Consider the following 16,453-nt stretch of genomic DNA (forward strand, 5'->3'; position numbering starts at 1 on the left):
ATCACCTGACCTCCAGGTGTTCTGGGAGCTGCACTCCTCAGCCTGGGTGATGCTGCTCCACTGGCTCCTTATATGTAACTGCTGGCTCAGTTCCTAGAGCCTGGGCTTGTACCCTGGCTGCCCAGCCCTCATCCAACCCCTTGATGTCATGTGACTGCCTAATTGAGCCTAACCATACCTGCTGGCTGCTCCACAGCCTGCTCAAGCACCTTAGATTGATTCATAGATTGTAAGGGGCTGGAAGGGACCTCGCAAGATCATTGGGTCCAGCCCCCAGTTGAAAGACAACTGGGGCCAGGTGACCCCAACAAGGTCACTAGCCAGTCCCCTCTTGAAGATTTCCAGGGTAGGTGATTGTACCACCCCTGGAGGGAGTTTATTCCACAGTCTGGGCACCCTAACTGTGAAGAAGTTTTTCCTAGTATTAAGCCTGAAATGGTCTTCCAGGAGTTTGTGGCCAGTACTCCTGGTTTTCCCCAAAGGTACCCTGATGAACAGTTGTTCACCAAGCCCTTGATGTATTCCCCTGATGTAGCAGTAAGCTGCTACCAAGTCCCCTCTCAGCCTTCTTTTTTTTAGGCTGATGAGGCCCAAGTCCCTCAGCCTTTCCCCATACGGCTTGCCTTGCAAGTCTCTGATCATATGGATGACTCTTCTCTGGACTCTCTCAAGCTTTTCCACATCCTTGTTGAAGTGCAGAATGCAGTACTCCTGCTGCAGTCTCATCAATGCTAAGTGGAAGAATCACTTCCTTTGATTTGCTTGAGATGCATCGGTTGATGCATGCCAGGGTATTGTTTGCCTTGCTGTGTACAGCATCACAATGACGGCTCATGTTCATACTATCATCTATTATTATTACCCTTAAGTCCCTTTCAGTCATGGTGCTAGTCAGTTTAGCAACTTCAAGCCTGTAAATATGTTGGGGGTTGTTTGTCCCCAGACAAAGCACTTTACACTTGTCAATGTTGAACTTCATCTGGTTCCAACCCACTGAACTTGCCAGCTTGTCTAGGTCCACCTGTATCTGCAGCTTATCTTCAACCATGACCACGCTCCCCCATAACTTGATGTTGTCCGCGAACTTGGCTAATGAGCTCTTCCCACATCCAAATCATTGATAAAGATGTTGAAAAGCACTGGACCAAGCACGGACCCCTGAGGGATACCACTGGCCACTTCTCATGTAGTGGTGGCCACTTCTTGTGTAGTGGAATCTGTAAGTAGATTCAAGTGATACTTAAAACTGTGTTTATGGAATACCTGTGTTAAAGCTCACAGCAGTTTCAAAAGAGGTAAACTACATCAATTCCAGATGAACCAAGGCTATGGGTACATATAATAATTTCCCTATATGCAAGTTATTATAGGTATGTTTATTTCAAAGTCAGTGTTTTCAAATTTGTCCCACATTTCCATGTGCTCAGGAAGAGCAGGGTCTGATAGGAAGGGTCTGATGGGGGAGAGGAGGGTAGAAGAGGCAGCAGGGGAAAGGGGGGGCAGAGGGCAAAGGGTTACCTGACCCCCCCACCCCAATTTATCTTACCTGCTGTATCAGTGGGAGGTTGACAAATTAAAAACAAACTTATACATTTTCCATATACAGAATCTAATTATTGGGGGGTCATTTTCTGTTCAGGGTTGTTTTGTATTTGAGTAGATATGGTATATTTTCCACCAGTGCTGCTACTGAAGCATCTCCACTGATTGTAATCATGATGAGAACTGTAGAATATACAAAATGTTGGCTATCATTGGTGTCGCAGGGCACCTCAGTGCCTGCTCCTAGGGAGTAGAAACTGCCAGGGAGAGAGAGCCCTGGCAGAACATAACGAGCACAGCTGCGGTTGCCAGGGCAGCTAATGTGAGTCAGCTGGCCAGAAGGGGGCAGGGTCTGGCCCTCATAAAGCCCAGGGCTGAGGCCAGGCTGGCAGTTGCCTGCTAGCAGCTGGAGAGGCAGGAGCTCCCTCAGCCAGGATATAGGGAGAACCCAGATCACAAGTATAGCTCGCGAGAGCTCCAGAGGCTGGAGCAATGGGGTTGAATTATAGCCAGAAGGCTTATGTTGTTATGGCCCAGTGCCTTATGTTTTGGTTAGAGCCAGGAGGCTTGTGGTTGCTTTAATGTTGCAGTTTGTTTAACACCGGTGGCAAGGGTGAGGCTATAAGGGGTTGGAGGAGGCCTCATAGGGACCCCCAGAGGAGTGGGGGCCTCAGCACCTGAGGAGGGCGCAGCGTATTCACAAGGGCCCACAGGGTGTGGGGCCTTAGTGCCCGGGAAGGTGCAGTGTTCGCAGGGGCAACCCCAGTGACGTGGGGACCCCAGCGCCAGTAAAGGCACAACTTGCGGGGTGTATAGACCCCAGCCCCAGAGAGGGGGTCATATTTTTAGGAAGCCCAGTAAGGGTACAGCAAGCCCTGGAGAGGGGCAGCTTTGAGAAGCCCCAGCACAGGCACGACAAGCCCCAGAGAGGGGGCCATATTATTAGGAAGCCCAGTAGGGGCACAGCAAGCCCCAGAAGGGGGCACTACTAGGAAGCCCTAGCGTGGGCACGGCGAGCCCCAGAAAGGGGGAGCACACTTTAGAGGAGCCCAGCGTGGGCACCAGGAGTCCCAGAGAAGGGGGGGGACTATTGAGAAGCCCAAGGTGGGCACGGTGAGCCCTGAAGAAGGGGAGCGCCTTACTGAGAAGCCCGAGACGGGCGTAACGAGCCCAGTCATAGGCTAGTATGGCAGTAGACCTCAAACAGGGGTAGGGTACTGCGGTGCACCCCGACGGAAGGGGTTAGTGGTACAACACCCCAGGAGAAAGGCAAGGTGCTGCGGTTGTCCCTGAGGAGAGGGGATAGCAGTGCGGTGAGCCTGGGTCAGAGAGGGTAGCCGTGCGGTGGGCCTAAGGGACCGGAGGCTTGGCCGGAAGTCCCGTAGCAGGCCCAGTTGGTTTGAGAGAAGGCCCAGGGAATTTAGACCTGGGGAGAGAGTGACGAGGGCGTGGTGCTGCGGTTGTCCCTGAGGAGAGGGGATAGCAGTGCGGTGAGCCCGAGGAGAGAGCCCAAAGTGGGCTAGATCATAGAGGAGGCCTGGGGGAGCGGGCGTGTATTTTGACGAACCAACGTCCGGTACATCTGCGAGGCTTGGGGCGTGGTATTAGGGGTTGGTAGGAGCCACGCGTAGCCCATAAGGCTAGGGTGCCTGGGGAGCACCCGTCATACCGAGAGACCCATAGGGGGTCCGAGAACACATGGGGACAGAGGTCCCAGCTAACTGTGCCCAGTGAGTCGTAAGGCAGCCTCCCAAATTTACCTCAACATCAAAGACGTGGCGGGCGAGAATTTGAGGGTGCCCTTGGGCCGACTTGGCACGGTGAGGGGGCCGTTAGGAGATCACGGCCCTCCTATAGGACCCCGCCGTGACAATTGGCATTTAAAAGTCCATGTTAAAACTTTTTGTGAGCTGAATTACATGGCAAGGTGTTTAAAGCACCAGGAGTTGGTTTCTGTTAGTACTATTCATAGAATCATAGAAGTAGGGTGGGAAGGGACCTTGTAGATCTTCAAGTCTGACCCCCTGCCTGGGCAGGAGGAAAACTGGGTTCAATTGACCCCAGTCAGGTAGGCATCAAGCCACTTCTTAAAGAGCCCCAGGGTAGGAGCCAACACCACCTCCCTTGGAAGTTGGTTCCAGATCCTAGCTGCCCTTACTGTGAAGTAGTTCTTATAGATGTCTAATCTAAACCTACTCTCCAACAACTTGTGGCTGTTATTCCTTGTTATCCCAGGGGGCGCTAGGGGAAACAAGGTCTCCCCCAAACCCTTCTGGTCCCCCCTAGTAAGTTTATAGATGGTCACCAGGTCCCCCCTCAGCCTTCTTTTGTGAAGGCTGAACAGGTTCAGGTCCCGTAACCTCTCATTGTAGGGTCTGCCCTGCTGTCCCCAGATCATGCGGGTGGCCCGCCTCTGGACCCTCTCAATGTTGTCCACATCCCTCTTGAAGTGGGGTGCCCAGAACTGGACAGAGTACTCCAGCTGTGGCCTGACTAGTGTCGCATAGAGGGGGAGGATCACCTCCTTGGCCCTACTTGAGATGCACCTGTGGATGCACGATAGGGTCCGGTTAGCCCTGCTGACCGTGACCTTGCATTGTTGGCCCATGTTCATCTTGGAGTCAATGATGACTCCAAGATCCCTTTCTGCCTCCCTGCTCTCAAGAAGGGAGTTTCCCATCTTATAAGTGTGCTGCTGGTTACTACTGCCCAAGTGCAGCACCCTGCATTTGTCAGTATTGAAACACATCCTGTTTTTGTTAGCTCACCCCTGCAACCTATCCAGGTCTTTCTGCAGTCTTTCCCTCCCTACTAACGTGCCCACCTCACCCCAAATTTTGGTATCATCAGCGAATTTGAACAGGTTGCTTTTCACCCCATCATCCAAATCACTGATAAAGAAATTGAACAGTGCAGGCACAAGGGCCGAGCCCTGGGGCACTCTGCTGCCCATTTCCCCGCAGGCCGAATATGACCCATCCACCACCACCCTCTGAGTATGACCCTTCAGCCAATTGCTGCTTTTCATATTGGTAGAGACAGTTCTTGGTGTGAGAAACCAAAATAAATTTTAGGAGAAGGAAATATACCATAGTGTCCCTACTGGGTATCATTTAGTCCTAGAAACTTTAATTTAGTGTAGGCAAATTAGTTAGTTCTTCCTTTGCATTTTATTCTCTGCACTATCAACAAATTGCTAAGTGGCCTCCTTCTATGTCACTTAACATTAAGGCTAACCACACCTTGTCATGCATCCACAGATGCATCACAAGCAGGGCCAAGGAGGTGATCCTCCCCCTCTACGTGACATTGGTCAGGCCACAGTTGGAGTACTGTGTCCAGTTCTGGGCGCCGCACTTTAGGAGGGATGTGGCCAGCATTGAGAGGGTCCAGAGGAGGGCCACTCTCATGATCCAGGGACAGCAGGGCAAACCCTATGAGGAGAGGCTACGGGACCTGAACCTGTTTAGCCTTCACAAGAGAAGGCTAAGGGGGGACCTGGTGGCCATCTATAAACTTACCAGGGGGGACCAGTAGGGAATGGGAGAGACCCTGTTCCCCCGAACACCTCCCAGAGTAACAAGGAATAAGGGCCATAAGTTGTTAAGAGAGTAGGTTCAGGCTGGACACTAGAAGGCACTACTTCACAGTCAGGGCAGCTAGGATCTGGAACCAACTTCCAAGGGAAGTAGTGCTGGTTCCTACCTTGGGGGTCTTTAAGAGGAGGCTTGATAATTACCTAGCTAGGGTCATATGAGCCCAGTATTCTCTCCTGCCCAGGGCAGAGGATCAGATCTACTTAGGTCCCTACCAACCCTACATCTCTGAATCTATGAACCTTACTGTGACTTGTTTTGCCATTTGTAAAGTGGGATAATAATAATTACCTCACATGGCTGTTTTGAGCCTTGATAAAACTTAAGTTTACAAAGAATTTTGAGACCCTTTAGTGAAATGCACAGGACAAGTATGAAGTAATGTCATGATTGGTGCCTTAGCTCCGGAAGTGTCTTCTCCAGGTTACAACAGAGGCCACTGCTGGGCCAGTCTGGTAACCCTGGCATCACTGCTGTCCAGGAACTGTAGAAAATCAATGGCAATAAAGTACCAAAGGTAACTTTAGTCTCCAGAGGATTGTTAGCATAGCAGCAGTCTTACAAAAATATACAGATACACGCAAAAGAAACAAAAGGACAACAGTTGGATTTCAGTTTTTGAAAATAAGACCCCCAAAACCCTGTCTTTTTTTTAACAATTCAAGCTATTTTAGCTGGACCCTCCCCAAGAATGTCACTGTCAGAGTTACTTGTGGTTTCGGGTGCTTTGTCTCTAGTAATCTGTTCTTTCTGAGTTTACCAACAAAAAAAAAAAAGAAAGATAGAAATCTGATTCAGCATTTTCCTAGCCTCACAGCACCAGCAATATTATGTTTGCTATAGCTAAAATCCTTCCATTTCAGCTGTAGAAAATGCTGAAGATTACTTTTTTATCAATCTCAATTCCTTTCCAGACCGTATCCAGTTCCAGTTCTGCTTCTCATAACCCTATCTTGCCTTAACTAAACTAGGTTCAAAACCATATCTTCAGTGACCTGATGAGAGGTCATATTTATTGCTTATGAACATAATGGTGTCTGAAATGTATTTGTTGTGAGTAGGTGTTGTTGGGGTTTCCTTTTCAGTTACTGTTTTCTTTTAACCTTGAAAGAAAGGTTAACCTTGCAACTGCCACCTCTCGGGTGGCAGTTGCAAGGTTAACTCAGTCATCATGCTCTGGTAGTCTGTAGTCATCTTTTTTTTCTCAGGGGTAGTGTCATAATATTAACCTGTGTGATGCAGCAAGCAGCCCAATGTTTAAATGTAGGATATTCTTAACTGCTTTTAAAATTTGAAAAAAAATATTCCCAACAGCATGTCATAGAAGTTGTTTTCTCTAAAGAATGCTATGCAAATGACCAAAACATAATTTCAGTCATCATCATCATCAACTAGAAATAAAAAACAAAATAAAACAAACAGAAAGAAAAAAAATCAAAACAAAACCCATAAATCAAAGACATTAGAGAGACAAGTCCTATTACATCATCTGCGTGATGATGGTCCAGGAGACCTGGTCCAGAGGACCTGGGGATCAGATGGGAATCAGAAAAACTGACCCTTGTTCTCAATGCAGCCACAGATTTTTCCATGTGAGCTTAAAAAGCCACTTCCCCACTGTACCTCAATTTCTACGTCAGTAAAGTGGAAACAATAATACTTATTTATCTATGTGAAAACCTTTGCAGCCTACAGAGAGATGCTATTTATTATTAGTTACCTTTCATTCCCCACCTACAAGTTATATTGGATGGCAGGATGTAGTGTCTGCTGCCAACTTAATTCTTCCTTTCAGTGTTTTCCTAGGGTTGCTCCAGTCAAACACAGGCTTCGTGGTACTGTTCTGATTCTGATTGCTGAGAGGAGACAGCCAGCTCTTCTATCTGCCAACATGGTGCCTTTATCTACACTTGCCTTTATTCTCTAAAATTTCCCAATGTTGCTGCCACCATTCCAGTTCCAGCTGTGGTAGCAACAGCAAATGTGCTAAGGTAGGCCAGCTGCTACTATTTTCACCACTATATCTAACCCTGCTCAAAGCTGGTCCAAATGATATGCTAGTTAAAAAAACCCACCAGCAGCCCGCCTACTTGAGCATTCCCATGAGCAGGGCTTTTACACTGGTAGCTGAGAAACTGATGGAAAAAAGTTAGTGTAACTCTACTCTACTAAGCGATCTACCTCCTTACTGCTGTATTTCAGGTAGTATAAGTCAGGTTTTGAAACCCAGTTTTTGTGTCTTAAAAATTAGAGGTGCACTGATATATCAGTCTGATATTGGATCTGTACTGATATAAAGAAAACTGTCTATATCAGTGTGGCAGCAAGGGCTGTCCTCAGGGGCCAGAAGCGCCGGGGTCAGACCCCAACACTCCCAGCGTAGGGCTCAGGGACCCTGGCCCCACTTAAAGCTTACCAGAGAGACAGGACAGGGATGGGAAGGAGCTGCACGATAACATCAGCTATGAACGCCACCGTGGGAGATTTAAAAACCCTGGCAGAAGCCGGGTGCGGGGGGAAAGGCTGGAGGCAAGACACTCCAGAGAGTTACCCCGCAGAGCTGATTCCCTGCATGATGCTACCCCACCAAGAATGGACAGCAGCAGCAGTTGGGAGCCGGGCGAGGCGTCCATATCTCCAGTCCCCCGGGAGGGGGCTCGGGGTCGGCCATCACCCCTGGAGCCCAGGCCGGGCATATCCAGTCTTGAGCTGGCCATGGGTCCAGCAGATGGAGACCCAGCCCTGGGGCAGAGCAAGGAGAAAGGAAGCAGGAGTGAAGGGCTGGCTACAACTACAAGCCAGCACTTTGAGCGGAGGCTGGGGAGTCCAAGATCCACTGGCTGGATACAAGGAGCCAAGCCAGAAGCCAGCCCAGTGGGTCAACGCAGCTAGCAGTTTGTGAGTGGACAGGGTCCAGGACCAACCACGGTGAGTCTGTGAGTACCCCAGTCTCTGAGTCGTGGAGGAGAACACCACTGAACCCCTCCTTTTAGTTACAAATTCCATCAAGTCATGGCAGGCGAGTTGAGGGCCCGACCCAGGGAGCAGGGGGATGACCTCAGCTGGCGCTGTGGGTGCCACAATCAGATATCAAACCAATGGGCCAATAATTTGGCCGACAAATGCCCATGCTGCACACAGCTGCAATGCAGCACAGAGCACAGCTGGCAGCATGGAGAGCTGCCTCCAGCTGGTAAGTCAGAAGGGGAGGGGGGGAAAAGAGGTGTGTAGGGGCAGATCAACGCTACCCACAGTGAGGGAGGGGGCAGGGGCAGGTGCTGCCCAGCCAGGGTGGGGGGCCCCCCCGTGGGACAAAGGTGCGGATCATGGGGGGGGTGGCTCCTGCTGTTGCTTGTACCCCAGGAGGGTGGGGGCAAGGGGGGGTGTGCCCCTGGATCTGTGTGGCACGGGGCGGGCTGCTGCTGCGGTGTGGACCTGGAGCCAGCATTGTGTGGGGCTTTTCTTGCCAGGGGCTGGGCTCAGAGCGGGCTCTGGCAGTGATAGGAGGAGGCTGCAGCTGCCCCAAATTTCACTGCAGCCCCACTCCTGGCCCTGTGCCGCCACTCGCCACAGCCCCAGCTGAACGCCCCGCCTTCAGCCAAGCACTGGAAAAAGCCAGGGTTATGCCAGGTGGCGGTGCAGGGCTGGGAGTGGAGCTGCGGCAAAATTTGGGGTGGCTGCAGCCTCCTCCCAGCACTTCTGGAGCATGCTCCAAGCGCAGCCCCCAGCAAGAAAAGCCCTGCACAGTGTCGGCTCTGGCTCCACCCCACAGCTGCAGCCCACCCTGTGCCACACTGATCTGGGGGCACCCTGCCCCCTCCTTCCAGATGTGCAAACAGCAGCAGAAGCTGCCCCCACCCCACGAGCCACACCTCCATCCTGCACCTCCCCTGCCCTGGCTGGGCAGCACCTGCCCGTGCCCCCTCCCTCACCGTGGGGTGCATTGATCTGCCCCCCCCCATGCCCCTTCCCTCCCCCCTCCCCTTCCACCACAATGGACTTACCATCTGATGTCACCTGTATTGGATATCAGATCAGTATAGGCCAATATGCCTCCTTAAATATTGGCTACCAGTATCAGCCCCCAAAATCTCTATTGGTGCACCCCATTAAAAATCAATCTTGAGTTATATGCCATGCCGCATCAAAAAAATCAGGGAGGAGCTGGGCTCAGCACTTGGCTGGCACAGCCCCATTCCCTGAGAGCAGTGCCAGCAGCACCGTTCATAGGGGATGGGGTCGCAGCAGCTGAGCCTGGCCCTGACTTGTACATCATGCCTATGAAAATCCTTACCCTTCAGATCGGAAAGCCAGGGTTGACCTATACACTGTATCAATATATACATTGTTAAATACGTACTACTACAGTGCTCCCTGCCTCATATGCTGATTTGCTTTCACTTTATCTATTGCTGTGCTGCCTTTCACTTCCCTGATCTCCTGTGAGCCATACATAGAGACAGGCTGGCCACCCCTGGTACAATGTATCCATGTCCACAGAGAGGTGGTTGGCCATGTTAGTTTGAAGTTTGGCAGATAAGGCAGGGTGGCACGTTAGGCTGGGTCCAGATGAGCACAGCCATACAGTATGTGGTGCTGCAAACATGTGACACCACATGCTGCACTTTCAGCTGTTCTCTGTGCTGCAGGGGAGCAGTGCAGGGGCATTTTTTGACCCCTGGATATTATGGGGTCAAAAAAACCTGCAAAAAAAAAAAAAAAAGTGAGCAGTGCATACGGGGATAGCATGCGCCACTCAAAACCAGAGCCTGGCTACCCGGAGCCACACTCCAGCTTCTGGCTAGGCTCCAAGTGTCAGGATCGATGCAGCTGCAGCCCCTGGAAACTCCCAGAACCCCAGGTAAGGCTGCTGGGGCGAGCCCAATGCTGGCCCCAGCCTCCCCTACCCCACCCAGGGTAACCTGCCACATGCCAGAGAGCATAGCACAGGTGTTCCCCAGGGACAACTGGCAGCAGAACAAGGTGTCCCACTGCTAGTTGTTCCAGGGGAACCAAATATCCACACTCATGTGGGTGCAGCCTTAGAGATTAACTGGTTCAGAGAAGCATGAGCCTCTTTGGTAGACAAAAACCTACTTTGTCAGATGAAGTAAGTTGTCTATGAAACCACATTAGTCTCTAAGGTGTCACCCTGCTCTGTTTTCTGCTATCCATGGCCACATATATAAGCATAGGGCGGTTGTACACATGACAGTTGTCATGATGTACACATGATAAAAATGTTATTTGTGTGGTTTGATGGCGTTACACATGCACCAGTTTTGGAGGTTTTACATGAGTTTGCATTGTTGTAGTTTGCATCATTTATATCCGGATGTAGTTTGGTTTGGAATGATGCATTGTAGCTATCAGCTTGGCCCCCGGCCACGCAGAGGTGGCAGACTCTGCAGAGAAAAAGGATCAGACCCCTCACTGCTTCTGCTTTCAGCAAACACCTGCTGAAGGAAGAAGTAGCAAGGGGCCCAATCTTTTTTTTCCAGGGGAAGGAGGGGGCGGGGAGGTTGGCGGAGCCTACCTGCTTCTCCCATGGCTGGGGAGGCGAGCTGCTGGATGGCCAAGCAATGCCTGAGCTGTGTGGGGGCTCCAATCCCAACCTCTACAGTGGTAGTGCCCCCTGAGGCCACCCAGGTGGTCTACTGGCAGGCTGGGTGCTGCCCCAGCTAGGTGGCAGCACCTGGCCCAATCCAACTGTTCCCTGAGCCTGCCCGCTGGACGCCCACCAGGTGCTGCTCCTCAGGTGGGCTTGGGGAACAGCTGGATCAGGCTGCCCAGGTGGTCCCTGGGGGTGCCACCACCGTGGTGGAAAGGACTGAGGACCACCACAGCTCATGGGCTGCTTGACCCATGGGCAGGCTCCAGCTCTGACCAAAAAAAAAAAAGGGATAGGGCCCCTCACTGTAACATGATGGAAAAATTGAAATGGTGGGGTTCAATTAAAAACCCACCATTTTGATTTAGGGAGCATAGAATAAAACCCTGAGGACTAAACCACCATCACGTGTACAAGAGCCCATAGTGTAACTGCAATGTGGGAATGGGGTTGGGTGGGATGGAATTTCAAATTTGGGGATGTCATTTGGGGAGTCTACTGTTGTTTATTAACTGTGAGTTATAGAAAGTTAGTCCTTCATCCTTTGGGACTAGTTTTTTTTGTGTGCTATATAATTATATTATATGTAAGATTAATTACTTTTGAAAGATCTCTTATAAACCCTGTGAAAAGGAATACATTTTTACAGTCCCTTCCAAAATACATTTTTAAAAAAGAGAGGTTTATAGCAAAAATTTAGAATTCAGGCCTAAGAGCACTAATGTTAGTCTTATTGGGTGCATCTATGCATGCAATTAATTTGAAGCAATAAACTCTGGAGCAGTTTGAGCCAGAGTAAACTAATCCCGGAAGCAGCATCTACATGGGTGCCCAGAAAAGCAGCAATTTGAGCCAGGGTGGAGCAGTTTACACCAGGGTCTCTCCTGCCCTGCTCAGCCCAGGCTGGCAGGGGGCATAGAGGGTCAGCCCTAGGCTCCAGATGGCAGCGTTGAGCAGGGGAGGGGCTGGATGGTAGGCTGGTGAGAAGCAGCTAGTATTCGCTTCAGATTCTGCCGATTTGGGGGACAGTGAGTTGATTCGGTGATTCGAATCACTGTCCTGATTCAATTCAGCCGAATTGGCCAGGCCCATCCTCCGCCCCTCTCCCAGCCCGGCAATGGCTGCCTCGCCCGCCCCAGCTCCCAGCACTTGGGGAAAATAAAGCCCCAGATCAGCAGGTGCTGCCAGGCGGGAGGGAATCCCTGCTGCTCCCCACTGCCCCATGCTGCATAGGGGGCTCTGCATGAGTCCCCAACCCCCCCGCCTCCCCCAGCCCCCTCACGGGTGCCCCGCCTAGGCCAGCTCCGGCCCTTTAAGAGGAAAAAAAAAAAAAAACCTGAAGAAACCCCAGGACTCTCCGCTCCTGCAGGCAGGGGCGAGCCCCGCTGCCCCCCGCCACATGGGGGCTCTGCCGAGCCCCGAAGCCCTGAGGCTGCACCAGGAATGGAGAGCCTGGGGGCTTTTCTCAGCTTCTTTTTTTCTTAAAAGGCCAGAGCCCCGGCAGGCAGGGCAGCCATGTGGGGGCTGGGAGAGCAGGGTGCAGGGTTGAGGGGGCTCATTCACAGCCCCCCATGCAGCATAGGGCAGTGGGGATTCCCCCCACTGCCTGGCAGCACCTGGTGAGCTGGGGGCAAGCACCCGGTGAGCTGGGGGCAAGCAGAGGCAGCCATGAGGGGGGCTGAGGGGGGGCGGGGGGGGCTGGCAGGAGTTCCCCCATGGTCCCCTCCCCCAGCCCCCCCTCCCTGCCCCTAGTACTTACCAGCTCGGTATGAGCTATGTGGCTAGGCAGCAGGCAGAAGTCTGGCCCCCTACTGGCTGGTTTGACTAGGTGGAATTTATGCCCAAAGCCAGTATCTACATGTGTGTTTAATTGCAGTTAATTACTCCACTGTAAGACAGTACTGTCCTTGACTGTACTGTCTTACAGTGGACTGTCCTGTCCACTGTAAGAGAGTACTGTCCTTGACAGTACTATCTTATGTCAGCATTAATTAGTTTACTGCAGGCTAATAGTGTCACACTTGTAGACAGTGATGCTTTGCTCTGCAACTAATTAGTCTAGTGCACAGTTAAGCACGTGTGTAGATGCTGCTATTGTTTTTCAAAGTAATCTGCAATATTAGTCAATCCTAATACCTTGTGAAACAGGTATGTTAGCACTTCCCATTTTAGAGAAATAGACATGGTAAGGTTAATTACCCGAAAAATACAGTGAGAACAATATTATAATAAACAGGTCATCTTTAGGGTTCACTGAAAACTGCTTCATCCTTACATTTTCTTATGTCCATGCCATACATTCTCTGTATTTTAATTGCCTTCCCAAAGCTCCGCTCTACAAATGCTCCAGAACTGCTGTGGTAGACAAAAGCTACTATTTGTGATTGTTGGACTTGAAAAGTTTGCAAATCTCTGTAGTTATTCCATCTCTTCTTCCTGTATGGCATATCCCAATTAAAATAAATGTGTCCCCAAAGAACTCTGGAGGAAAGGCTGCATTAACAAACAATTTAAGTGAATCAGAAGTAACCCAATCCCTGGTGTATGCAGTATCAGTAATTGGCCTAAAGGCACCATAATGCTGCTAGCAATGAAGCTTAGGCTCAATAAAAATTAAACACTGATGTGAGTAAGGCATCCCAGAGGACTAACATATATTAATACATTTACCACTCACCTGTTGCTTTGTCATAGAAACTGGGACACAGCTTGAAATTAACTAGCTGTTGAGTCAGCAAAATGGTTACCTGAAACGCTACTAAATCTTTTTAGGTCTTTTCAATTACACAAATAAATATCTTCCCTGCTTTCCAGGTGTATAACACCAAGCCCTTGTTAAATAAGTGCTTAAAACACACTTCTTGACAGCCAGGAATTTTGCTTCCCATGTCTAATCTAAACAAATATGAATCGCGTTATGATTCATTTGACAAAAGCATTTTATAGAAAAGGATCCCCAACATGAATAGTATATAACACAGTTACACCCTATGATCAGAATGACCCAGTACACAGTGGGCACATCTACACGTTCATTAATGCGCTTTAGGTACTGCACATTTAGTTTAGTATTCACTTAATAAAGTACTAACTAAATGTGCAGTAACTAAATGTGCAGTAACTTTAGTTACTGCACAGTAGCACCAGAGCACAATTATTTTGTGATGCTTACTGTGCATTAGCCTAATAACACCGCACAGTTGGCTATTAGCATTGTTTTGAAGCACCATACTATTGCTCAGTGTTATTAGCCTAATGGGCATAAGCATCTCATGCAGATGCACTCAGTAATAATGAAAACATCAGCATTTCTCAAAAGGCCCCACGAGTTTCAGTTGAATCTGATCTATATACTTTTAATCACATTTCTTCTGTCTCAAGGCCATTCTGCACAAGACTGCATGCTATCACCAGTCAATATTGTTCACTATTTCGCTGTTGATCATTTTAGCAGAAATATCCTGTTACTCTGGGATTACAGGAGAAATTTAGGTGTGAAGATTCTATAGAGATTGACAATAGCACACAGGAACCTGACATTTTGGAGCAGATTACTTTGAGATTATAAGTGTAGGAAAGTCAAGCCCCATTACCATTTCCTCTACTCATCTGCTCCTGCTCAGCTCCTTGTGGCTGCCTATAAGTTTATCACGGGGGCACAGAAGGGAATTGGTGAGGTTTTATTCACCAAGGCGCCCCCGGGGGTTACAAGAAATAATGGCCACAAGCTAGCAGAGAGCAGATTTAGATTGGACATTAGGAAGAACTTCTTCACAGTTCGAGTGGCCAAGGTCTGGAATGGGCTCCCAAGGGAGGTGGTGCTCTCCCCTACCCTGGGGGTCTTCAAGAGGAGGTTAGATAAGCATCTAGCTGGGGTCATCTAGACCCAGCACTCTTTCCTGCCTTTGCAGGGGGTCGGACTTGATGATCTATTGAGGTCCCTTCTGACCCTAACATCTATGAATCTATGAATTAAGCATCCATCTACCGTACTTCAGTGAACTATGCAAGAAAGGCCTGGATCAAATTCTGTCCTCAAATACATGCCCATCTCATAGTTGATAGGGGTTGTATCAAGTTATTTTAGGACAAAAACTGACTGTTGAACCAAGTTCACCCTTCAACTACCTCTACAGATTTCTCTCAGTTACAATAGGGATGGACTTGGTTGATAACCTATTAAAGATGGTTACCATATTTTCCAGCCTGAATAGTTGAATGTAAACTACTAAGGACAGAATACTATGACGCTGCACTGAATTCTAGAATAATGTGCATAGATACATTTATTGAAACTATTTCTGGAAATCCAAGTTTTTTCTTCCGATCTGTACAGGAAGAATGATTTGAAAAGACATAAGATAAACAGCCAATATTATCTTGGCTATGTCTCCACTGACCGTTACAGTCAATCTTAAGGTCATTCCCATCCCCACTGACTACACGTTCTGTGAGCTCCTGCTATCACTTTTATCCAAGCCTGCCCCTCTCTGTGGCCTGTAGACATCTTAATGCTACACTTAACTAAAAAAAACCCACAACGTAGACTGCTTTTAAACAGGATACAGAGTGAGTAGAGGAAGGATGAACTGATTAAGGTTGATCCTAAATAACAGTATGGATATACCCAAACTTGTTAAAGGAATATGCCCAAATTGATCATGCCTGCATCTAGTGGTTAATAAGATGATGTCATTCTTCCTTTAGAATATGTGGTAGAATTGTGATTTTGGGTCCTGACAGTAACAAATCCTATTCCCAATACTGATCACAGTTTACACATGCTTCTTTATAGTGGGGTTTTCAAAAGATGTTCAGTGATGACCTAGCTTTGCATCCAGTAAAATCAAGGGGTTCGACTTTAATGGAAACAGGATCAGGCCACATTGAATGTTTTTGAAAATTCCCCTTTTAAATTACCCCATTAATGGTTCAGTTCTGCAAGATTCTTCCTTATTACCTGAGAGCACTTAGGATCATCACTGAGTCAGCCTCTGTAATCCCAACTTTCCAATTTATTCCATTAAAAAAAATCAAGATATTGAATTTGTAAAAATAAAATATTCCGTTTATCAAATAGTTAGTAAATGACAATCTAGAAGAGAACAGTTACAAGTCTTAGATCTCAGTGGCAGCATAGGGCGTATGGCTATAAGCATCATGCATTTACAGCTCCAAAACTATCCATCACCTTAAAAAATCAGGTAATTAACAGAAGATCACGTTTCAAAATTTTCATTTCTTGTCAAAAAGTCATGACTGATGGCAGACCCTTCTAATTAGCCTCAATTTGTTATTCAAAGATCCACTTAATTTTAGTTCATGCACTAGAGCCTCAAATTTTCATAGGTATTAGTGGACGATCACTGAGAAGGATAAATGGATTATACCCAGAGCATCCACAGAATAGCTTTAATTCCCATGAATATCACATGTTAATTAATGCTCACCTTTCTCAGAAGAAAGCAGATGCGCTCAATATTTCTCAGTCGTTCTCGCTGTCAAAAAATGCAGGATAAAAGGGATTGCGGGTTAGATTCTGTTATGAATGCAATAAAAGATATTGCTAATATAATGGGTCAAAAATCATCTCTACCTTAAATACAAGCCTCAATCATTGCATTCAGGTCAGAAATATATCTCTCTTGTCTACAGCTATAACTGTGATTTTTGTAATTATCTTAACATAGCCTGCCCCGTGGTG

General features: G+C 48.4%; 1 protein-coding gene across 2 annotated transcripts in view; it reads right to left on the bottom strand.

Annotated features, from left to right (window-relative positions):
- Positions 1 to 16,453, bottom strand: part of CNIH3 (cornichon family AMPA receptor auxiliary protein 3) — a 142,689-nt gene that overhangs the window by 69,539 nt on the left and 56,697 nt on the right. For both annotated transcript variants that reach the window (XM_014598022.3, XM_019483127.2), the window contains one exon: positions 16,200 to 16,247. In XM_014598022.3, coding sequence (XP_014453508.1) covers positions 16,200 to 16,247 — 48 coding nt within the window. The remainder of the gene's footprint in view (positions 1 to 16,199; positions 16,248 to 16,453) is intronic.

This window comes from Alligator mississippiensis, chromosome 1 (assembly GCF_030867095.1).
Source record: "Alligator mississippiensis isolate rAllMis1 chromosome 1, rAllMis1, whole genome shotgun sequence".
NCBI lineage: Eukaryota > Metazoa > Chordata > Crocodylia > Alligatoridae > Alligator > Alligator mississippiensis.